The sequence below is a fragment of the Anolis sagrei genome, chromosome 8 (genome assembly GCF_037176765.1).
Source record: "Anolis sagrei isolate rAnoSag1 chromosome 8, rAnoSag1.mat, whole genome shotgun sequence".
NCBI lineage: Eukaryota > Metazoa > Chordata > Lepidosauria > Squamata > Dactyloidae > Anolis > Anolis sagrei.
This window is the reverse complement of record NC_090028.1, coordinates 39697843-39722952: the sequence shown is the minus strand read 5'-3', so window position 1 is coordinate 39722952 and position 25110 is coordinate 39697843. Positions and strand designations below refer to the sequence as shown.

The following is a 25110-nucleotide window of genomic DNA, read 5'->3' as shown; positions in this document are numbered from 1 at the left end:
TTTAACAGCTCACAAGAAAGCCCCAGCCAATATAAAAGGGAAACTGCAGCAGTACAAGGCGGTAAAGGAATTTAGAAAGGAAATTCTTTTTCCTCTCACTGAGTCAAGAAGAAAGGCACCTGTAAAAGGACAGAAACAGAGTACGACCCAGGTATTAAAGTGGCAAAAGAAAACTACATATGTGGTGTGGTATCACGTATTCAGTTATGTGCAATGTAATGCCCCACAGTTGTGTTGTTAAAGTGCGAAGTATGGAACCCTGCACAGATGGTTGGTCAATGCAACTTAGGCAACATTCAGCCAATGAATTCTTGACAGCAGAAGGTGTCATCCCAAAGGAGATTCATAGAATCATAGAATCATAAAGTTGGAAGAAACCATAAAGTTGGGCCATCCAGTCCAACCCTATTCTGCCAAGAAGCAGGAATATTGCATTCAAAGTACCCCTGACAGGTGGCCATCCAGGCTCTGTTTAAAAGCCTCCAAAGAAGGAGGCTCCACCACACTCCGGGGCAGAGAGTCCCGCTGCTGAACAGCTCTCACAGTCAGGAAGTTCTTCCTAATGTTCAGATGGAGTCTCCTTTCTTGTAGTTTGAAGCCATTGTTCCATGTCCTAGTCTCCAGGGAAGCAGAAAACAAGCTTTCTCCCTCCTCCCTGTGGCTTCCGCTCACATATTTATACATGGCTCTAATGTCTCCTCTCAGCCTTCTCTTCTTCAGGCTAAACATGCCCAGCTCTTTAAGCCGCTCTTCACAGGGCTTGTTCTCCAGACCCTTGATCATTTTAGTCACCCTCCTCTGGACACATTCCAGTTTGTCAACATCTCTCTTCAATTGTGGTGCCCAGAATTGGACACAATATTCCAGGTGTGGTCTAACCAAGGCCGAATAGAGCATGGGGAGCATGACTTCTCTGGTTGTAGACACAAAGCTCCTATTGATGCAAGCTAAAATCCCATTGGCTTTTTTTTTTTTTTGCTGCCACATGACATTGTTGGCTCATGTTTAACTTGCTGTCATCAGAGAATGCAAGCTGTTTGTGGGTATTGTGTTGATGTGAGCGCTGTGCGTTGTTGGGCGAGTAAGTTTAAAAATGTTGAGGTGGGAACATTAGACTTGCGTGACAAACAAAGAGTTAGACGTCCTGTGACAGCAACCACCGAGTCTCACAAGCAAAAGGTTGACAGATTGATTCAGGACAATCGCCGTATCACTCAGAGAGAAATAACAGCGTTGTCTCTGAAAAGTCCTGCAAATTTCTTGGGAAGATGGCCAGACAAATGTCAGCGTGCTGGAAGAAGCAAAGACCACCAGCATTGAAGCGATTGTCCTTCGCCATCAACTCTGCTGGACTTGCCACGTTGTCCGGATGCCCAACCACCGTCTCCCAAAGTAGTTGCTGTACTCTGAACTCAAGAACGGAAAACGGAATGTTGGTGGGCAGGAAAAGAGATTGAAAGATGGGCTAAAAGCCAACCTTAAAATCTCTGGCATAGACACTGAGCACTGGGAAATACAACACCACCTGAGCTCTGGGAGTGCAGCTTTCTCCCCGATTGAAGTAGAGAGAGTGTTTGAGGACCGGGACATCCATTAAGATATGAAGGCGCTTGTTTATAAAGGTATTGTCTTCCCAACCCTGCTACTCACCTGCAAAACGTGGACTGTCTATAGATGTCACACTCAACTCCTGGAACGATTCTATCAGTGTTGTCTCTGAAAAATCCTGCAAATCTCTTGGGAAGATGGCCAGACAAATGACAGTGTACTGGAAGTAGCAAAGACCACCAGCATTGAAGCGATGGCCCTCCACCATCAACTCCGCTGGATCGAATGCCCGAGCACTATAACCCAAAGCAGTTGCTCTACTCCAAACTCAAGAACGAAAAACGGAATGTTGGAGGACAGGAAAAGAGATTGAAAGATGGGCTCAAAGCCAAGCTTTAAAACTGTGTCATAGAATCTGAGAACTGAGAAGCCATGGCCCTTGAGCGCTCCAGCTGGAGGTCAGCTGTGGCCAGCAGTGATGCAGAATTCAAAGAATGGAGGGCGAAAGAGAAAAACATGTCAAGAGGAAGGCACATCAAGCCAACCCCTATCGGGACCATCTTCCACCTGGAAACCGATGTCCTCGTTGTGGAAGAAAATGCAGATCAGGAATAGGTCTCCACAGCCACCTACGGACCCACCACCAAGGCACTAACACTTGGAGGACCATCATCCTTGGGACTATGAAACATTGCCTAAATAAGTTAGACTAAATGTCAAGGGGAAACCTTTACCTTGGAAAACCCTTTGAAATTCATGGCATTAACATGAGTTGACAGGTAACTTATATTCACACTTATATACACTCTGTGCACATCCGATGAGAAAATATCGAATTTAACATATTGGTAGGAAGCGTCATTTCAAAATCTCTCTCTTTTTTTTTAATTCAACTGTTATTCAGCAATATACAATACAGTTTTTATAAACAAATGTCTTACCTTGTTTCCAATCTTTTCTTTTTTTTATTATTTAAAAATAAATATTATCGACAGTGAATATTCGTCATGATAAGATGTGCCTTTGTTTAAAACCAACGTTTTCCAAAGGAAATAATTTAATTTTTTAAAATAAAAAAGAGAGAAAAGAAGAAGAGTGGGAAGGGGAGAGGAAATAATAATAATAATAATAATAATAATAATAATAATAATAATAAGGCTAACCACAATAATCTACTAAAAATAGTGCCCTTCTTTGGAAGAGCTTTCTCTCCCCGCCCTGACGTCTTGACATATCATCATAAAAGCAACTGTTCAACAGTTCGTGCAAAATTAATCGTTGGAGGAAAGAAGGTGTAAGAAACGAAAGAAACCGTGGAAAAGGAAGGGAGGAAAAGAATCGCTACCTTGTTGTGTGGAATAGGGCATTAATACCATAGAATCTGGAAACTAGATGCATTCTTTCAGGTGGCTGACCTTTGCGTAATGTCCCCAAAAATATGCTTTACCCCTCCCCATAGAATGTGTCATGCTTCTTGTCCAGTCTTTCTTTCTTTCTTTCTTTCTCTTTCTCTCTCTCATTCGGTCCGTCTTTAAGATTATAGTTCTCGTTGAGGGTTCTTTTCTCTTTCTTCCGCTTGGTTTTTAAATAGGTTCCTTTCTCGTTTGGCTGAGGATTTATTGGATAAAGAAGTCCATCAGTGGTTTAATAATAAGTGTACAAGCTTATGCAACATTAACAGGAATGAACAGAGGACTGGATCTGTAGCATAAATAGGTTCTGTACCTGGAAAGAAAAGAAAGTGGAAGCAGGGGAAAGAGGAAAGAAAAAGAAAGAAAGAAAGATTTAATCTTGTACAGCGGTTCAGAAAACCTGGCACATACACAAAGCATTTTGTTGCAGTCTTAGGTCCCATCCACATTGCCTGATAGACTCAAGATTATCTGCTTTGAATTGGATTATATGGCAGTGGAGACTCATATAATCCAGTTCAAAGCAGATACTCTTGATTATTATTATTTATTTATTTATTTCAGGTACTTTTACCCCGCCTTTCTCTACCCCCGAAGGAGGACTCAGGGCGGCTTACAGAAAAGGCACAATTCGATGCCTATATAAATTACACATAATATACAAAACCATAGGTAAAAAAGAACTATGATTATTAGAAACAATATCATACAAAAGCTGACTGGCACAACCTGGGGATCACAACCAGACACAGTGAAGACATCTGCCCTTGCGCTGTGCTACTCTGCTGCTGAGTATGCATGCCCAGTGTGGAACACATCTCACCACACTAAAACAGTGGATGTGGCTCTTAATGAGACATGCCGCATTATCACGGGGTGTCTGTGCCCTACACCACTGGAGAAACTACCCTGTCTAGCTGGTATCGCACCACCTGACATCCGCTGGGAAGTGGCAGCCAATAGTGAAAGGACCAAGGCAGAGACATCTCCAGCTCATCCCCTGTTTGGGCATCAGCCAGCACGTCAACAACTTAAATCAAGAAATAGTTTTCTAAGATCTACAGAGACACTCACTGGAACACCCCAGCAAGCGAGAGTCCAAAAGTGGCAGGCTCAAACCCAGAACCTCAATCAATGGCTGATACCACATGAGAGACTTCCCGCTGGGCACACAGAAGACGGGGCAACTTGGAAGGCATGGAACAGGCTGTTCTCTGGCAGCACGAGATGCAGAGCCAACCTTAAGAAATGGGGCCACAAAGTGGAATCCACGACATGCGAGTGTGGAGAAGAGCAAACCACTGACCACCTGCTGCAATGCACCCTGAGCCCTGCCACATGCACAAGGGAGGACCTTGCGGCGACACCAGAAGCACTCCAAGTGGCCAGATACTGGGCAAAGGACATTTAATCAACTACCAAACTCACAAATTTTGTATTTTGTCTGTTTGTTTGCTTTGTTCTGTTAGAAATGTAATATAATTGACTGGTTGCCCTGACATGACAAATAAATAAATAAATAAAATCTGCTTTGATCATCTGGGTTATATAGCAGTGTAGATCCCGCCTTAGTAGCCACAGAGAACTGCCTTGCTGCAATTTGGAGGCTGTGTGAAAATAATAGTGAAAATAGTAGCCATGTGTCCGCACTGCCGGGAGTTCAACCTGCTTTGATACTGCTCTTGATTGTTGGATTTTTGTGAAAACTATAGTGCACTACAAGCGTGAAAACAATAGTGCAGAATAGCAGTGGAATTGCACCATCAAGAATTCAACCGCATCAATACAGCCTTGGAGTGATGGAATATTGTGCAATTTGGAGAACGTGTGAAAATAATAGTGAAAATAATAGCCATTTGTTCGCACTTCTGGGAGTTCAACCCACTTTGATACCACTCTTGATTGGTGGGTTCTTGTAAAAACTATAGTGCACTACGAGCGTGAAAATAATAGTACAAAATAGCAGTGAAATTGCACCATCATGAGTTTGACCACATAAGTACAGCCTTGGACTGATGGAATATTGGGCAATTTGGAGGCTGTGTGAAAATAATAGTGAAAATAATAGCCATGCATCCTCACTGCCTGGAGATCAACCTGCTTTGATACCGCTCTTGATTGGTGGGTTCGTGTGAAAACTATAGTGCACTACGAGTGTGAAAATAATAGTGTAAAATAGCAGTGCAATTGCACCATCAAGTGTTTGACCGCATCAATACAGCCTTGGACCGATGGAATATTGCACGAATAGTACTTGTTGAAGTAACAGTGGAAACAGCAATTGTGGAAATAATAGTGAAAATAGTCATGTGTTTGCACTGTCATGACCTGCAGCTGCTTCATCACACTAGTGAATGAATCCACTTTAAGTCTGGTTTCTGCCTCCTGCAGAATTCTGGGGTTTGTAGTTTAGTGAGGCTGTTAAAGGCTCTTCCCTAAACTACAAACCCCAGAATTCTGCAGGAGGCAGCAACTGGATTTAAAGTGGATTTATTCTCTAGTGTGATGAGGAAAGGGTAAAATGGTACATTCCCAATATAAACCGCCACTAGATCTTAGAAAAATTAAATCCGAGGACAAAGGGTGCATCTACACACTGTAGAATGGATTCAGTTTGACACCACTTTTAATTGCCATGCCTCAATGCTATGGAACCAGCTTCATATGGAAGAGAAGTCTAAAGACCTTGTAAAACTATAATTCACATAATTCCTTAGTGTCATACAGAATTTTCTAATTTCCATGTAATGTCAATTTTTTTGGCATTCTATATACTTGTATGAAATGGTGGAGGAGTACTGCTTTGCCTCAGGCTAGATCTACACTACTCTGGTTATCCCAGATTAGATGGCAGTGTAGACTCATATAATCCAGTTCAAAGATATCAGATTGGCCCCCTCCCTTTTAACATTCCGGAAAAAAAGTCAAGACGTGGCTTTTTGAGCAAGCGTTTACAAATGCAGAGTAATTGACATAGGATAACGGAACGACTAGACATTTTTAACAAGGAGACACTATGGATTTATATTTTATTGATTTTGTTTAATTTTTATTATATGTAATGTTTTAATTGTATTTATGATATTGTAAGCATTGAAGTTTACCCTGTAAATTGCCTTGGGTCTCCTGCGGGCTGAGAAAGGCGGTAATCAAATACAGAAAATAATAAATAAATAAATAAATAAATATAATCCAGATTATTAAAGCAGATAATCCACACTCTCTGCTTTCAACTGGATTATATGAGTTTACACTGCCATATAATCCAGCTGCAGGCAGAACAATTACTTGGGATGGGCCTGACAAAAAGATAGAGAGATGGCAGTCTCCATCTATATATATAAAAATGCTCTGTGCATAATGAGTACCTTAAAAACAAAAGAACCAATGAACGAAATCACAACAAATTTGGCAACAAAACGTCTCACAACACAAGGAGTGACCATCACTCAAAAAAGTATGATTTTGTCATTTGGGAGTTGTAGTTGCTGGGATTTATAGTTCACTTACAATCAATGAGCATTCTGAACTCCACCAATGATGGAATTGAACCAAACTTGGCAAACAGAACTCCCATGACCAATGGAAAAACCTGGAAGGGTTTGGTAGGCATTGACTTTGAGCTTTGGAGTTGTAGTTCACCTACATCCAGAGAGCACTGTGGCCTCAAACAATGATGGAGATGGACCAAACTTGGCACAAGCACTCAATACGCCCAAATATGAACACAGATGGAGTTTGGGGGGAATACTCATTATGCACAAATGTGAACACTGGTGGAGATTGAGGAATATAGACCTTGACATTTGGGAGTTGTAGTCACTGGGATTCACAGTTCACCTACAATCAAAGAGCATTCTGAACCCCATGAACGACAGAATCGGGCAAACTTCCCACACAGAACCCCCATGACCAACAGAAAATACTCAAGGCCATCCAGTCCAACTCCCTTCATCAGGGCAAGAAAACATCATCAAAGTCCTCCTGACAAAGAGCCATCCAGCCATAGAGGTAGATAGATAGTAGGGCTGGGCGGTTTCGTTTTGTTAATTCGTAATTCGTTAATAATTCGTTAATTTTTTCAATTACAAAACGATAACGAACCATTCCGGAGCAATTTTTAAAAAAATGAATTTTTAAATACGTTTTGTAAATGCTTCGTATTTCGTTATTGTATTCGTTTCGTTATTGTTTTGAGGTTGTTTTGTTATTATTTCCGCATGTCTGGGGCAAGTTTTATGGTTGTTTTTTGTTTAATTAGTGAAAAAAAATTATAATATCACACCAACAGTCAACAACAGAGGGAGAGGGAAGCTTCAGAAGTTTTTGGAGGTTTTTTAGCGTATTTCGCGGTCGCGTCCGCCATTAACGAATCGATTCGTTATTGTTTCGGAAATCGATTCGTTAATGTTTTGTAATTTTTTTCACATTTACGAAATTTCATAAATATCGAACTTTTTAAAAGGAAAATTTTGTAATTATTTTAAATAACGAAACGCAAAACCCCCCAAAAAACGAATCGATTTTAGAAACAAATTTTTCCGTTGTTACCCAGGCCTAGTTGATAGATAGACAGATAGATAGATAGATATGATTCCCATACACACAGATATAGTGTCATAGATTTGAAAGGGACCGTTAAAGAAGGACAATGATATGTTGCATGTTCCAGGGTGGGCAAACCAGACACTCTCCACCTCAACACTGACAAAGAAACAACAAGAAATACTGTTTCCCCACAAGCAGAAAGACATTACATATATTCGAAACCAACACTTTCTCATTACTTTATTTTCCAGATCAACAGACTGGGCCACAGCAACGCATGGCAGGGGATGGCTAGTCAGGGTTATAAAATGGTAATTAAATCCAGTTCATTTTAAAAAATCAACTTGTAGGAATAAACAGATTGACTACACCCATGAAAAGAAAGGGAAATTATAGAATCCAAACCAAAAATACATTGACATTTAACATTCAATTCAATTGCAAGGCTCAGTTGTTGTTCTTCGACTCAAATATCCCAGGATTTCAACTTTGTATAAAGAGCACTACTGTATAATTCCAGCTAATGCAATGTAGACAGAAGCCTGATTATCAAATCATCTGCTCTCTGGATCGGGGCCCTGCGCTGGCTATGAAATCAGCTTACATCCCGACATAATTCTAATTGAAGCTGATATATACACTTTAATCTGGAGTATGGTTTTTTGACAGATGATGGATCTCATCCACTCCATTACTCAAAAAGGAAAATGAAAGACGCAGTGGCTTGTTTCCAGGATTCCTGGATCAATAGGGTGAGAACCAATTTTGCTTTTTGGCCACAAGCAGCAAAATTCACCTTGACACTTCTTCATTGTATGTGTGTGTGTGTGTGTGCGGGGGGGGGGGGGTATTACATTCGCTATGAAATATGCAAACCCTGATGTAAAGAAAATGAGATCATAGAGAGAAAGGAAACATACCATGGTCACAAATGATAGAAACCCAGAGCAACTCAATCACGCCCACCTCCACATCTATATAAATAAAAATGTAATGTTCGTTTGTGGGATTGACAGAACTCGAAAACCACTGGACGAACTGACACCAAATTTGGCAGCAAAACACATTCTAATCCTGTCTATGTCTTTCAAACAAAAAACCCCCCTGTAAAACTGAAAATGAAATAACTTTAAAACTCCCCAATAGAGAGCATGTGCAAATGCCCCTCTCTCCATTGAACGAGAAGACTGACGCACCAACCATTGCAAGGGAAGAGAAGCCTTGCAATGGAGTCCCTTTCCATGTAGGAAGGCAGACTCCTTTTTCTTTTGGGGAGGGGAGGGATTGAGGAAAGGAAAGAGGGAAGGAAGGAGAAGACCTGGCCCAATGGAGGGGTGGGGGCTTGGCGAAGCAAGCCCCGGCAGCAGCTGGAGCCACTGCAGTGGCTCCATGAGGCCCATGTGGCTACCAGGCAACTCTTCCCCCAAGACCAGAGGATTGCAAGGCAAGCCTGACTGCAGCCAGCTGGAAACCTTTGGTGGGAGGAGTTCCCTAGCCCAGATTGCTTCATGTTTGCAAATCCTCTGTTTTCTGAGGGCTACAGCAACACGTGGCCGGGTACAGCTAGTCAGGAATAAGAAGGAGGCAACTGCATAGGAGTTTGAAGACTCAATTCACCAAGGGCCACACTTTCTCAGCCTTTAAGAAGGTGGAAAGCAACTGGTTTTACAATAATATGCTTCTCTAACAAGAGTCTGTCCATCCTTAGTCTTGTTTTTTAATTTGCTTTTAAACAATTGCTCGGTGATGACATGCTGTATGTATAGTGATATCTTATTATTATCTATATAAATAAAAGTGTAATGTTATTTTGTGGGATTAACATAACTCAAAAACCACTGGTTGAATTGACACCAAATTTGGGCACAAGACACTTCTCAGGCCCACAAGTGACCATCGCTCATAAAAACACTGAAAAACACAGTGGAAGAGACTTAAAAAGCAAAAAAAATACATTACAAGGCATGCAAAACCACATATGTACACAAACACACATATATACACATATACACAAATATATACAGAAATATAAACACACATATATGCACACACAAAACACATACACAGAAAGGGGGAAGGAAGGAAGGAAGGAAGGAGGAGGGAAGGAAGGAAGGAAGGAGAGAAGGAAATAAAAAAGTGAAAGAGGGAAGGAAGGAGAGAAGGAATGAAAGAGAGAAATAGGGAGGGAAGGAGGGAAGGAAAGAGACAAGGAAGGATGGAACCAAAGAGCAAAGGAAGCGAGAAAAGAAACAGGTAGAGAAGGAAGAAAGAAGAAGGGAAAGAAAAAGAGGGAAGGAAGCCACAGTGATCTCATTGTTTGAGTCCACAGTGCTCTCTGGATGTAGGTGAACTACAACTCCAAAACTCAAGGTCAAATGCCCACCAAGGCCTTCCAGTATTGTCTGTTAGTCATGAGTTCTTTGTGCCAAGTTTGGTTCAATTCCATTGTTGGTGGAGTTCAGAATGCTCTTTGATTGTAGGTGAACTATAAATCCCAGCAACTACAACTCCCAAATGACAAAATCAATTCCTCCAACCCCCCCAGTATTCAAATTTGGATGTATTGGGTATTTCTGTCAAATTTGGTCCACTGAATGAAAATACATCCTCCATATCTGATATTTACATTACAATTCAAAGCAGTAGCAAAATTACAGTTATGAAGTAGCAAAGAAAATAATGTTATGGTTGGGGGTCACCACAATATGAGGAACTGTATTAAGGGGTCGCGGCATTAGGAAGGTTGAGAAACACTGCTATACCACCACCACCACCACAACAACAACAACAAAACAACAACAACACTTTATGTATAACCCACCCTCTCTTCTCATCCAGCAAAGGATGGTTGTTTCATATGGTCCTTTAATAAGCCACACTTATAGAAGCGCATATGTACAAATAATAGGGCTGGGCGGTTTCGTTTCGTTAATTCGTAATTCGTTAATAATTCGTTAATTTTTTCAATTACAAAACGATAACGAACCATTCTGGAGCAATTATTAAAAAAAACGAATTTTCAAAAACGTTTTGTAAAAGCTTCGTATTTCGATATTGTATTCATTTCGTTATTGTTTTGAGGTCGTTTCGTTATTATTTCTGCATGTCTGGGCCAGTTTTATGGTTTAATTAGTGAAAAAAAATTATAATATCACACCAACAGTCAACAACAGAGGGAGAGGGAAGCTTCAGAAGGTTTTGGAGGTTTTTTAGCGTATTTCGCGGTCGCGTCCGCCATTAACGAATCAATTCGTTATTGTTTCGGAAATCGATTCGTTAATTTTTTACCATTTACGAAATTTTGTAAATATCGAACTTTTTAAAAGGAAAATTTTGTAATTATTTTAAATATCGAAACAAAAAAAAACCCCAAATACAAATCGATTTTAGAAACAAATTTTTCCATTGTTACCCAGGCCTAACAAATAAGATTAAAGCTCTACTTTTACTGTTCAGCACAATCAGAGACTCAGAAAACCTAAAATACTGTTTTCCTCTCCGTTCCTCCCTCCCTCCCTCCCCTTCTGTGATCTCTTTAAACATTTTTATTTATATCAAAAAACCACCCTGTCAATCGATAACACTCAGCCCCGAGTCTGCAGCCTTGCTATTAGATTTCAGCGAAATCCAATTTGCAGAGCTCTGAAGAGGATTCCAAGAAGCCACCTTGCAAGAAGACGCCTGGCTGCCTTTCTTCAGAGGCAACTTTTAATTAAAAGCTTTGCATAAATGTTGGTTCAAGGTTGCACCACTATGGATTAGCCATGTGCTGCAAAAAGGCATTGCAGTGTGAAAAAGAGTGAACCAACGACCACGGGAAGAGCTTTTCTTGTACAAAGGGGATGCCATTGCAGTTGCAGATTCCATACTTTTAATGGGGACCCGCAATATAGTGGGAGTCAGGGCCTTCAGGGTTGGAGAAGTAGGAATGTTTGAGGATCAGGGAAAACAGAGTCTTTTGTTTCAAAATCCAGGCTTTGCTGTTTTGTTTTGTTTTTCCATGTTAGGAGCAACTTGAGAAATTGCAAGTCACTTCTGGTGTGAGAGAATTGGCCGTCTGCAAGGACGTTACCCAGGGCATGCCTGGATGTTTTACTATCCCTTGGGAGGTTTCTATCATGTCCCCATATGAGCTGGAGTTGACAGACGGGAGCTCACCCGGCTCCCCAGATTTGAACCCACAAACATCATATTTGAAGTTTCAACAACAATAACAGAATAGAATCCTAGAATCAAAGAGTTGGAAGAGACCTCCTGGGCCATCCAGGCCAACCCCCTGCCAAGAAGCAGGAATAGTGCATTCAAATCACCCCTGACAGATGGGCATCCAGCCTCTGTTTAAAAGCTTCCATACTCTGGGGCGGAGAGTTCCACTGCTGAATGGCTCTTATAGTCAGGTAGTTCTTCCTCATGTTCAGATGGAACCTCCTCTCCTGTAGTCTGAAGTCATTGTTCCTTGTCCTATTCTCCAGGGACGCAGAAAACAAGCTTGCTCCCTCCTCCCTGTGACTTCCTCTCACATATTTATTCATGGCTATCATGGCTCCTCTCAGCCTTCTCTTCTTCAGGGTAAACATGGCCAGCTCTTTAAGACGCTCCTCATAGGGTTTGTTCTCCAAATCCTTGATCATTTTAGTCGCCCTCCTTTGGACACATTCCAGCTTGTCAATATCTCTCTTCAATTGTGGTGCCCAGAATTGGACATAATATCTATATAAATAAAAATGTAATGTTCGTTTGTGGGATTAACCTAACTCAAAAACCACTGGATGAATTGACACCAAATTTGGACACAAGACACCTCTCAGGCCAACAAGTGACCATCACTCATAAAAACACTGGAAAACATAACAGAAGGGACTTAAAAGCCAACCCCCTCCCCCCAAATTACAATGCATGTGCAAAACTACATATATATATATATATATATATATATATATATACACACAAACACACATATATACACACATATATGCATATACACACAAGAAACACATACACAGAAAGGGGGAAGGAAGGAAGGAAGGAAGGAAGGAAGGAAGGAGAGAAGGAGAGAAAGAAAGAAGGAGGGAAGGAAGGAAGGAAGGAAGGAAGAAGGGAAGGAAAGAAAGAAGGGTAGAGAAGGAAGGAAGGAAGGAGAGAAGGAGGGAGAGAAAGAGGGTAAGAAAGAGGGAAAGAGGGAAGGAAGGAGAAAGGAACGAAAGAGGGAAAGAAAGAGGGAAAGAAGGAGAGGAGAGAAAGAAGGAAAGAAGGATAGAGAAGGAAGGAAGGAGAGAAGGTAGGAGAGGAAGGAGAAAGAGGGAAAGAAGGAGGGAAGGAGAGAAGGAAAGAAAGAAAGGTAGAGAAGGAAGGAAGGAGAGAAAGAAATAAAAAAGTGAAAGAGGGAAGGAAGGAGAGAAGGAACAAAAGAGGGAAAGAAGGAGGGAAGGAGAGAAGAAAAGAAAGATAGGTAGAGAAGAAAGGAAGGAGAGAAGGAAATAAAAAAGTGAAAGAGGGAAGGAAGGAGAAAGGAATGATAGAGGGAAAGAAAGAGGGAAAGAAGGTGAGAAGGAGAGAAAGAAAGATAGTGAAGGAAGGAAGGAGAGAAGGTGGGAGAGAAAGAGGGAAAGAAGGAGGGAAGGAGAGAAGGAAAGAAAGATAGGTAGAGAAGGAAGGAAGGAGAGAAGGAAATAAAAAGTGAAAGAGGGAAGAAAGAAGAGAAAGAACGAAAGAGAGAAAGAGGGAAGGAAGGAAGGAAAGAAGGAAGGAAAGAGACAAGGAAGGATGGAACCAAAGAGCAAAGGAAGCGAGAAAAGAAACAGGTAGAGAAGGAAGAAAGAAGAAGGGAAAGAAAAAGAGGGAAGGAAGGAAAGAGGGAGGGAAGGAAGGAAAGAAAGAAAGAAGGAGAAAGAGGGAGGGAAGGTTTGCCACAAGCAATGTGTGGTGGGTACTGCTAGTAAATTTATAAGCTCATATAAATTTGCAATGTGGGTTTAAGGTCCTCTTCTGGCCTCCTTTGCCCTCATGGTCTATCCACCAACCGCTTCCATTTGGGTCGAGAGGAGCCTTTTGATTCCAACTGGCTTCCTCCTCTGTGTCAAGATCAGTGTCTTCCGCAGTGTCTTTCTTCAAGCTCTGCAGCCTGACTTTTCTTACTCTTTCACCGCCAAGTGACCTGCCTCTCCAGGAACCTCACAAGGATCTTCCCCTTCCCTTCCAGCTCATCTTGCTCGCTGGAAGAAGGACTCTAAACCTTCCAGGCGAGAACAGTGTCACTTTGGTTTTGCACAGCTCCAGCCGAACTGTTGACACTACAGGAACGTTATGCAGCAATAATAGAAACAGAAGTATTTGTGATTTTATTTCACTGTGTGTATTAGGGTTGTGCTTTTGGAGTAAACCCTGTCCTATTTTGTGTCTTGGCTTTCAGTGGGGGGGGGGGGGGGGTGATCCATTTTTGGGAGCCTTCAGAAATCGGGTGGGCTGATATCTGTTTTCACTCAGGGTACCGAAAGATCTGTTTTCTATCGGCCCATTATTGGCCGGGCGGGGGGGGGGGGGGGTTCTCCATCTCTCTTTCCTGTCATTTTAGGCATTTAAACTAATATCAATAATATTCTTGTGTTTTATTGTCAATGTGTGAGTTATACTAATTGTATTGTTTATTTTGCTTATTGCTTGTTGTTTTTTGATGTGTTGTTGATGTGATGAGGCTTGGCCTCATGTAAGCCACTCCAAGTCGCTTGGAGAGATGGTGGCAGGGTATAAATAAAGTTTTATTATATAATAATAATAATAATAATTATTATTCAATATGCTGAATATCAAGCAAAAAGTGGGCGCTAGAAATAACATCATACGAAAGCTGACTGGCACAACCTGGGGATCACAACCAGATACAGTGAAGACATCCGCCTTTGCGCTGTGCTACTCTGCTGCTGAGTATGCATGTCCAGTGTGGAACACATCTCACCACGCTAAAACAGTGGATGTGTCTCTGAATGAGACATGCCACATCATCACAAGGTGTCTGCACCCTACATCACTGGATAAATTACACCGCTTAGCCGGTATTGCACCACCTGACATCCACCGGGAAGTAGCAGCCAATAGTGAAAGGACCAAGGCAGAGACATCTCCAGCTCATCCCCTGTTTGGATATCAGCCAGCACGCCAATGACTTAAATCAAGAAATAGTTTTCTAAGATCTACAGAGACACCTCAGCAAGTGAGAGTCCAAAAGTGGCAGGCTCAAACTCAGAACCTCAATCAATGGCTGATACCAAATGAGAGACTCCCCCCTGGGCACACAGAAGACTGGGCGACTAGGAAGGCGCTGAAGAGACCACGAGATGCAGAGCCAACCTTAAGCAATGAGGCTACAAAGTCTGGTCAAAGAACATTTAATAGAACACTGGTGGACTTTAGGGAAAATAGACATTGACATTTGGGAGTTGTAGTTGCTGGGATTTATAGTTGACCTACAATCAAAGAGCATTCTGAACTCCACCAATGATGGAATTGAACAGAACTCCCACGACCAACAGAAAATGCTGGAAGGGTTTGGTGGGCACTGATCTTGGGTTTTGGAGTTGTAGTTCATCTATATCCAGAAAGCACTGTGGACTCAAACAATGATGGATATGGACCAAATTTGGCACAAATACTCAGTATGCCCAGATGTGAGCACTGGTGGATTTTGGGGAAAATAAACTTGACATTTGGGAGTTATAGTTGCTGGGATTTATAGTTGTCCTACAATCAAAGAGTATTCTGAACTCCTCTAATGATGGAACCGAACCAAACTTGGCACACAGAACTCCCGTGAGCAATAGAAAATATTGGAAGGGTTTGGTGGGCATTGACCTTGAGTTTTGGAGCTGTAGTTCACCTACATCCAGTGAGCACTGTAGACTGAAACAATGATGGATCTGGACCAAACTTGGCATGAATCCTCAATATGCCCAAATATGAACACTGGTGGAGTTTGGGGAAAATAAACTTGACATTTGAGAGTTGTAATTGCTGGGATTTATAGTTTACCTGCAATCAAAGAACATTCTGAACTCCACCAATGATGGAATTGAACCAAACTTGGCACACAGAACTCCCATGTCCAACAGAAAATTTTGCAAGGGTTTGGTGAGCATTGACATTGAGCTTTGGAGTTGTAGTTCATGACCAACAGAATATATTGTGTTTCCTAATGGCCTTTGGCAACCACTCTGACACCCCCACAAGACCCCCCCCCCCAGGGGTCCCGACCCTCAGGTGAGAAACACTGGTCTACTGTGTATGCACCGAACACATATATGCTTTCAACAAGGATGCTTTTGCACAAGTTCTCCATGACTATTAACTTCCTGGGCCTTTGAAGCTGAAAAGGCGACAAGCCTAATGCTAGTGTATTTCCTTGCCCACAGACATCTTTTCAAAACACAAATGCTACTCTGCTGAAGTCTTCACTTTTCCAATGACAGGCCATTGCCTCTCAATTGGTAACAGCTCAGCAATGGAAAAAAAAAACAGTTGCTAAAGGATTGTTGTGACAAGTAACTCCATTTCGCTGACACCTCTGCTTTTACCAATGCAAACCCTACTGGAGTTGTTTAAGATGGATGCACACAATTGCTTTGTCACTGCGTCGCTAGCAAAGAGATGAAGTCACGGCAAACATCCCACAAGATTCATTCCTTAAATTAAAAAAAAAAAATAACATAGCCACCAGTTCATCTTACTCCTTACTCAATGCAGTCAGTAATTTGCAAGTAAAAAATAGTAAAAACAACAACTTGCTAGCAGATGCTGCTGTTGTGCTTTTCCTTATCAACTCTCACTGTGCACACCTTGTTTTGTCTCTATTTATATATATACTAGCCTTCCCCTGCCACATGTTGCTGGGGCCTTAGAGTTGGAAACAGCTGGCATACTATAGGCCGGTGTTGTGTGTTTGGGATTGGTGGTCCCACTGATTTGGTGCATTGCTGTACAATGCTGTTGCTCACAAATAAGAGGTCTGGGTTACATCCTCAGTGCCATCTCCTAATGTTTTAGGATGGTGGGAGCTTGCTATCATGGATGAGTGATAGTTTGTGCAGTTCAGACCAGGAGAGGACAGCCTCTCCATTTCTGTCCTCTTGGGCATAGCCCCATACATGGCTATGGCTGTTAAAGTCACCAATGACTACCGCCCTTTGGTGCCTGTCAAAGTTCTCGGGGGAGGAGAAGCAGAACTCTCCATTTGGGGGCTTGTACACAGAGGTGTAGCCATGGTATTCCCTGTAGTAACCTACGGATGTGAGAGCTGGACCTTAGGGAAGGCTGAGCGAAGGAAGATCGATGGTTTTGAGCTGTGGTGTTGGAGGAAAGTTCTGAGAGTGCCTTGGACTGCGAGAAGATCCAACCAGTCCATCCTCCAGGAAATAAAGCTCGACTGCTCACTGGAGGGAAAGATACTAGAGACAAAGTTGAAGTACTTTGGCCACATCATGAGGAGACAGGAAAGCCTAGAGAAGACAATGATGCTGGGGAAAGTGGAAGGCAAAAGGAAGAGGGGCCGACCAAGGGCAAGATGGATGGATGGCATCCTTGAAGTGACTGGACTGACCTTGAGGGAGCTGGGGGTGGTAACGGCCGACAGGGAGCTCTGGCGTGGGCTGGTCCATGAGGTCACGAAGAGTCGGAGACGACTGAACGAATGAACAACAACACACAGAGGTGATGGTGATGTTATTAAGCTCTACTGTTATAACCTCGATATTGTTTTCTTTAGTGTTGTGGGCACTGGTGACTTGGAGGCCTGGTTTGACAAAGACAGCGCTTCCATACTGCGCATGTGGTCTTTCCGGTACTATGATCATTCCTGGAACTTTGGGTCGTTTCTGTCGTTCATCCCTGTGTGTTTCTTGGACACACAGCACATCACATTTCTTATCTTGGCACAGTTCATAGAGCAGTTGTTCTTTGGCAGTTGACATGCCTTCGATGTTGATTGAGATTATTGTCATGGTTGGTCCTGAAAAGGTCCGTTGGTTGTTTTGCTTGCTTGCTTGCATGCTGCAAGTTGCTTCTGTGCTTCTGATCGCTTCTGGATATTTGGGCATATTGAGTCTTCGTGTAGAGTTTGGTCCAGATCCATCATTGTTTGAGTCCACAGTGCTCTCTGGATGTAGGTGAACTACAACTCCCAAACTCAAGGTCAATGCCTACCAAACCCTTCTAGTGTTTTTTGTTGGTCATGGGAGTCCTGTGTACTAGGCCTGTTTGATCAAGAAAAAATTTGTTTCTAAAATCGTTTTGTAATTGGGGTGTTTTTTTGTTTCGATATTTAAAATATTTACAAAACTTTCCAAAAAAATGTTTTGTTATTTACGAAATTTCGTAAATATTTACAAAACATTTTTTAAACTCCATTTGCCTAGTATTTTAAATATCGAAATTTTTTCTTGATCAAACAGGCCTAGTTTCCAACAGACCTCTGAGGATGCCTGCCATAGATGTGGGCAAAATGTCAGGAGAGAATGCTTCTGGATTGGTCATACATACAGCCCTGAAAAGTAAACTCACACAACCGGCCTCCCGCGCCATCCGGCTCGGGCTCCTGCGCCCTCCTCCTCCTCCTCCTCCTCCTACCAGCTGTGTTGCAGGAAGTGCTAGGAGGAGGAGGAGGAGGAGGGCGCAGGAGCCCGAGCCGGATGGCGCGCGCGCGCGCTCCGCTCACCTTTACAACCGGCCTCCGCTCCTGCTGTTAGCCCCGCGCGCCATCCGGCTCGGGCTCCTGCACCCTCCTCCTCCTCCTCCTAGCACTTCCTGCAACACAGCTGGGAGGAGGAGGAGGAGGAGGGGGGCGCAGGAGCCCGAGCCGATTGGATGGCGCGCGGGTGAGCGCGCGCGCGCCATCCAATCGGCTCCTGCCACGGTGCACTCACTGCTGGGGTGCTTGGGAGTGCCAGATTGGCTCCCAGGCACCAGCACATGACCACAGCACTGAAGTCAGCACAGCAGCCGCCATTCCATTTACGAGACGAGCTGAAGCTCGTAAAAAAAATGGGGCTGCTGTTTCGATATTTTCAAACCCTTCCGGGTTTGAAAATATGTTTTGATATCGCGTCGGATATGCAAAAAAAAAAACCGATTTAAATACGAAATAACGAATTAACGAAACAAAACCGACAGGCCTACTGTGTACCACATTTGGTTCAATTCCATCATTGGTGGGGTTCAGAATGCTCTTTGATTGTAAGTAAACTATAAATCCCACCAACTGCAACTCCCAAATGACAAAATCAATTTTTTGAGTGATGGTCATTCCTTGGGTTTGTAGGTGTCTTGTGGCCAAATTTGGTGGCAATTCCCCCAGTGGTTTTTGACTTCTGTTAATCCCACAAACAAACATTACATTTTTATTTCTATAGACTAGCTGTCCCCTGCCACGTGTTGCTGTGGCCCAGTCTGGTGGTCATGGGGCTTCTGTGTGGAAGGTTTGGCCCAATTCTATGGTTGGTGGGGTTTAGAATGCTCTGTGATTGTAGGTGAACTATCAATCCCAGCAACTACAACTCCCAAATGTCAAGATGCTATTTTCCCAAATTCCACCAGCATTCGTATTTGGGCATATTGAGTATTCGTGTAGAGTTTGATCCAGATCCATCATTGTTTGAGTCCACAGTGCTCTCTGGATGTAGGTGAACTACAACTCCAAAACCAAAGGACACTGCCCACCAAACCCTTCCAGTATTTTCTGTTGGTCAGGGGAGAACTGTGTGCCAAGTTTGGTTCAATTCCATCACTGGTGGGGTTAAGAATGCTCTTTGATTGTAGGTGAACTACAAATCCCAGCAGCTACAATTCCCAAATGACAAAATCAAATTTTTTGAGTGAAGGACATACATTTGGGTTGTTAGGTGTCTTTTGTCCAAATTTGGTGTCAATTTGTCCAGTGGTTTTTGAGTTCTGTTAATCCCACAAATGAACATTACATTTTTATTTATATAGAAATGGACCCCTTTGTGGACTAGGACCCTTGGTCTTAACCCAATTGTCTGTCCTAACTAGAGCAGACCTACTGAATTCAATGTTGGTAAAACAACACGAGTATACATTAGATTGATTCAACGTGTCTACTTGAACTGGGATTTAGGTACTAGACCACAAGTGACACCCACAACTAATGGTTGCAGCATGCTTTGGCTCCTCTTAAAGGCTGAAGTCAACCATGTGCTCCTTCATTACATTCCATTCTTTCCTCCCTCTTCATAGCTTTCAATTTTTCTTTTGCAAATTACATTCCATAGCTATTAAGCACGCTCCATCTTCATTAGAACAGGGTATTTTTGAACAAGAAGGATCACCTCGGGTTATTTTAAGACAAGGAATGAATTTTTTGCATTTCATGGCTTTTATGCGCCACTATTTAGAAGGAGCGCAAGGCCTATGAAATGCAAAGCATACTGTGTGTGGGTTGGTTGCCAAACACATCTTGAGTATTATAAGGTTTGCTCAGACAAAGCTTCTTCTCTCCCAAATCCAGTTTTTATCCGTGCCTTTCTGAAGAAACTGAAGCTCTCTCCCATATCTTCTCAAAATACATGGCTTGGTTTCTCACTGGATAGATTGATTCGGGTTCACTCTTGAGAATGCTCCGATGTGAACACAACCATCACAACAGACTCGAAAAGCACGCAACAACAATCTAATGTGGTCAACCAAATACCGCTATCTCCAGAAGATACTGCTCTGAATATCTTCACATATTCAGAAGTAGCTCCCTAATAATGGAAGATGTTAAAAGATCTATCCAAGGTGCTGAATTTATTCTGGTTACTAGCTGCCATGCGTTGCTGTGGCCCAGTCTGTGTTTTGTGTGTGTATATATGTGGTTTTGCACATGTGTTGTAATGTAATTTTTATTTTTGGCTTTTTAAATCTCTTCTGTTGTGTTTTTCAGTGTTTTTATGAGTGATGATCACTTGCTGGCTTGAGAGGTGGCACAGTTTGGTGGTATGGAAAATTAAGTAATGAGAAAGTCTGCTTAATAATAATAACAACAACAGCAATAATAGTATTAGTAATAATAGAATCCTAGGGTAGGAAGATACCTCCAAGGGCCATCCAATCCTTCCCCACAATCAAAGCACTCCTGACAGATGGACATTCACCTTCTGCTTAATAATAATAGTAATAATAATAATAATAATAATAATAATAGAATTCTAAGGTAGGAAGGGACCTCCAAGAGCCATCCAGTACAGGCCTTTCTGCTATAAAGGACAAACACAATCAAAGCACTCCTGACAGATGGATATTCACCTTCTGCTTAATAATAATAGTAATAATAATAATAATAATAGAATTCTAAGGTAGGAAGGGATCTCCAAGGGCCATCCAGTACAGCCCTTTCCACTATAAAGGACAAACACAATCAAAGCACTCCTGATAGGTGGCCATTCAGCCTCTGATGATAATGAAGAAGAAGAGGAGGAGGAGGAGGAGGAGGAGCCAACAAGTGACTATCACTCAAAAAAATGATTTTGTCATTTGGGAGTTGTAGTTCCTGGGATTCATAGTTAACCTACAATCAATGAGCATTCTGAACTCCACCAAAGATGGAATTGAACCAAATGTGGCACACAGGACTCCCATGACCAACAGAAAATATTGGAAGGGTTTGGTGGGCGTTGACCTTGAGTTTGGGAGTTGTAGTTCACTTACATCCAGAGAGCACTGTGGACTCAAACAATGATGGATCTGGACCAAACTTGGCACGAATATTCCATATGCCCAAATATGAACTCAGATGGAGTTTGGGGGAAATAGACCTTGACATTTGGGAGTTGTAGTTACTGGGATGTATAGTTCACCTACAATCAAAGAGCATCCTGAACCCCACCAACGACAGAATTGGGCCAAACTTCCCAAACAGAACCGCCATGACCAACAGAAAATACTTAAGGCCATCCGGTCCAACACCCTTCCCTGGGGCAAGAAAACGTAATCAAAGCCCTCCTGACAAAGAACCATCCAGCCATAGATATAGAGAGATAAATATGATTCACACACACTCACAGATACAGTCACATATATTTGACAGGGACCCCTAAAGAAGGACAATTCTATGTTGCCTGTTCCAGAGTACACAAACCAGACAATCCCCACATCAACACTGACAAAGAAACAGCAAGAAATATTGTTTACGCACAAGCATAAAGAAGTTACATATATTATAAACCAACACTTTCTCATTACTTTATTTTTCAGATCACCAGACTGGGCCACAGCAACGCCTGGCAGGTGACCGCTAGTGCTTAAAATAAATCTATATAAATAAAAATGTAATGTTAGTTTGTGAGATTAACATAACTCAAAATCACTCAATAAATTGAGACCAAATTTGACATAATACACCTCTCAGGCCAACAAGTGACCATCACTCATAAAAATACTGCAAAACACAACAGAAGGTACTTAAAAGGCCAAAAAAGCAAAAAGACGCTAAAGCACAATTGCAGAAATGACTCCCCCAGCAAACAAAACACACAATAGCATATCCACACTCTCTTCCGGACTACAGCTCCCAGCATCCCCTAGACCAGGCTCTTTAGGAGAGGAGGATGCTTCAAAGGCACTACTTCTAAGATGCAAGCTTGCTTCTCCTTGGATTTCTTTGAGAGCATCCCAATCCCTGCATATTTCCAATTTCCTATTCCTGGACTGAAAAACACAGCAGAAGACTGACCGCAGAGGGAAGCTGATGAGGAAACACAACATACAAACTATCTACAGACTCACCAAGAAAATCCGACAAATGCTACGTTCAGCAAAGGACAAGAGGGATCCTCTCACTTCTGCCAGGAGTCTACCGTATACCATGCAGCTGTGGACAAGAAGTCTCCATAGGGACCACAAAACGCAGTAGCATTGCCCAGACATGAATCATGGAACATGAAAGGCTGGAGACTACTTCAACCAGAGAAATCAGCCATAGCAGAGCACCTGATGAGCCAACTTGGACACAGCATGTTATTTGAGAACACAGAAATGCTGGACCACTCTCACAACCACCATGTCAGACGACACAGAGAAGCCATTGAAATCCACAAGTAGCATGTGGAGAATTTCAACAGCAAGGAGGAAACCATGAAAATGAACAAAATCTGGCTACCAGTATTAAAAAAACTCTAAAATTAGAACAGCCAAACAACAGAGAGGAAACAATCTCACCTCTCAACAAAAGATTGCCCCAGGCACTGCCAGGCCATCAAATACTAATCAAGGTAGTCAGTTGAAACATTCACACCTAGCTCCAGCAGAGAAGAGTCCTTTGTCCCACTCTGGTCTTTCCACAGATATATAAACCCATTTTCCTAGTTCCAACAGACCTCACTACCTCTGAGGATGCTTGCCATAGATGCAGGTGAAACGTCAGGAGAGAATGCCTCTAGAACATGGCCATGTAGCCCGAAAAAACCTACAACAACCCAGTGATTCCAGCCATGAAAGCCTTTGACAATACACAGCAGAAGATACTTAAAAAGCCATTTTTTTAAAAAAAAACACATTACAATGCATGCGTAAACCCACATATTCATAAATATATACACACACATATACACATACACACACACAAAACACATATACGCAGACTGGGCCACAGCAACATGTGGCCAGGGTCGGCTAGTAAATAAATACATAAGGACTGAGTAAAGGACACTGAATGGGTCTTAAAGCACATCAAGCCTGAATCATCTTAAGAAGAGAACGTTATTCAACAAAGGCTAATATACTTTGGTGACATCATGAGATGATGTGATTCATTAGAAAAGAGGAAAATGCTGGGTAAAATAGAAGGCTGTAGAAAAAGAGGGAAAGCCACAACCAAAGTTGACGTGATGGCAAATAACAAGAATACGGTTGAGTTGTCTTTTTTAAGCATTTTAATCCCTATGGCTTTTTTCTTTGTACTTCTTTGAACCTCTCGCTCGCCTTTATTGCTTCCATTGCTCATTTTAAACCAATTACTTCATTGCCTTGTTTTTGATTTCACTTGCAGGGGTTTGACTTGTGTATGTCATCCCGAGAGCTATCGCTTGTAGCTTTTAGAAATAAATGAATGAATAAATAAAACAATTCTGTGCAATATATGAGCACAATATCACCCCCGGCACCTTCTATTGTCTTGGACAATAACACTATATAACAACATTTTCTGTTCTTGGTTTGAAAGTGTGATTGCCTATTTAACTGTGTGATCCTTACTTGGAAAGTATTTGTTATGTTGTTCCTAATGTTCTGATTCCATCTGAACATTAGGAAGAACCTCCTGACTGTGAGAGCTGTTCAGCGGTGGAACTCTCTGCCCTGGAGTGTGGTGGAGGCTCCTTCTTTGGAGGCATTTGAACAGAGCCTGGATGGCCATCTGTTGGGGGTGCAACATTAGGAAGAACTTCCTGGCTGTGAGAGTTGTTCAGCAGTGGAACTCTCTGCCCCGGAGTGTGGTGGAGGCTCCTCCTTTGGAGGCTTTTGAACAGAGGCTGGATGGCCATCTGTTGGGGGTGCAACATTAGGAAGAACTTCCCAATTTTGAACTCCACCAACGATGGAATTGAACCAAATTTGGAACACTGGACTCCCATGACCAACAGAAAACACTAGAAGGGCTTGATGGGCATTGACCTTGAGTTTGGGAGTTGTAGTTCACCTACATCCAGAGAGCACTGTGGACTCAAACAATGATGGATTTGGACCAAACTTGGCATGAATATTCCATATGCCCAAATATGAACACAGATGGGAGTTTGGGGAAAATAGACCTTAACATTTGGTTGTAGTTGCTGGGATTTATAGTTCACCTACAATCAAAGAGCATTCTGAACCCCACCAACAACAGAATTGGGGCAAACTTCCCACACAGAACCAAAATACTTAAGGCCATCCAGTCCAACTCCCTTCATCAGGGCAAGAAAACGTAATCCAAGCCCTCCTGACAAAGAGCCATCCAGCCATAGATATAGATAGATATATATGATTCACACACACACACAGATATAGTATCATAGATTTAAAAGGGACCCCTAAAGAAGGACAATCATATGTTGCATGTTCCAGAGGAGGCAAACCAGGGAGGAGGGAGCAAGCTTGTTTTCTGCTTCCCTGGAGACTAGGACACGGAGAAATGTCTTCAAACTACAAGAAAGGAGATTCCACCTGAACATTAGGAAGAACTTCCTGACCGTGAGAGCTGTTCAGCAGTGGAACTCTCTGCCCCGGAATGTGGTGGAGGCTCCTCCTTTGGAGGCATTTGAACAGAGGCTGGATAGCCATCTGTTGGGGGTGCAACATTGGGAAGAACTTCCTGACTGTGAGAGCTGTTCAGCGGTGGAACTCTCTGCCCTGGAGTGTGGTGGAGGCTCCTCCTTTGGAGGCTTTTAAGCAGAGGCTGGATGGCCATCTGTCAGGGGTGCTTTTAATGCAATTTTCCTGCTTCTGGGCAGAATGGGGTTGGACTGGATGGCCCATGAGGTCTCTTCTAACTTTATGATTCTATGACTAACTTTCCAATCAAGAAGTCCTGCCAGCTATCTCTTGGCTCCTACAGACTCTAATGACGTTTTTATGCTCTCCAGTT

At 42.4% G+C, this 25110-nt stretch overlaps 1 protein-coding gene across 1 annotated transcript in view; it reads right to left on the bottom strand.

Moving 5' to 3' along the window:
* Window positions 1-2409: 2409 nt before the first annotated feature.
* VSTM2B (V-set and transmembrane domain containing 2B) overlaps window positions 2410-25110 on the bottom strand; it is a 90234-nt gene continuing 67533 nt past the window's right edge. Inside the window, exon 6 of the mRNA XM_060788344.2 lies at window positions 2410-3273. Coding sequence (XP_060644327.2) covers window positions 3185-3273 — 89 coding nt within the window. The 3' untranslated portion in view covers window positions 2410-3184. The remainder of the gene's footprint in view (window positions 3274-25110) is intronic.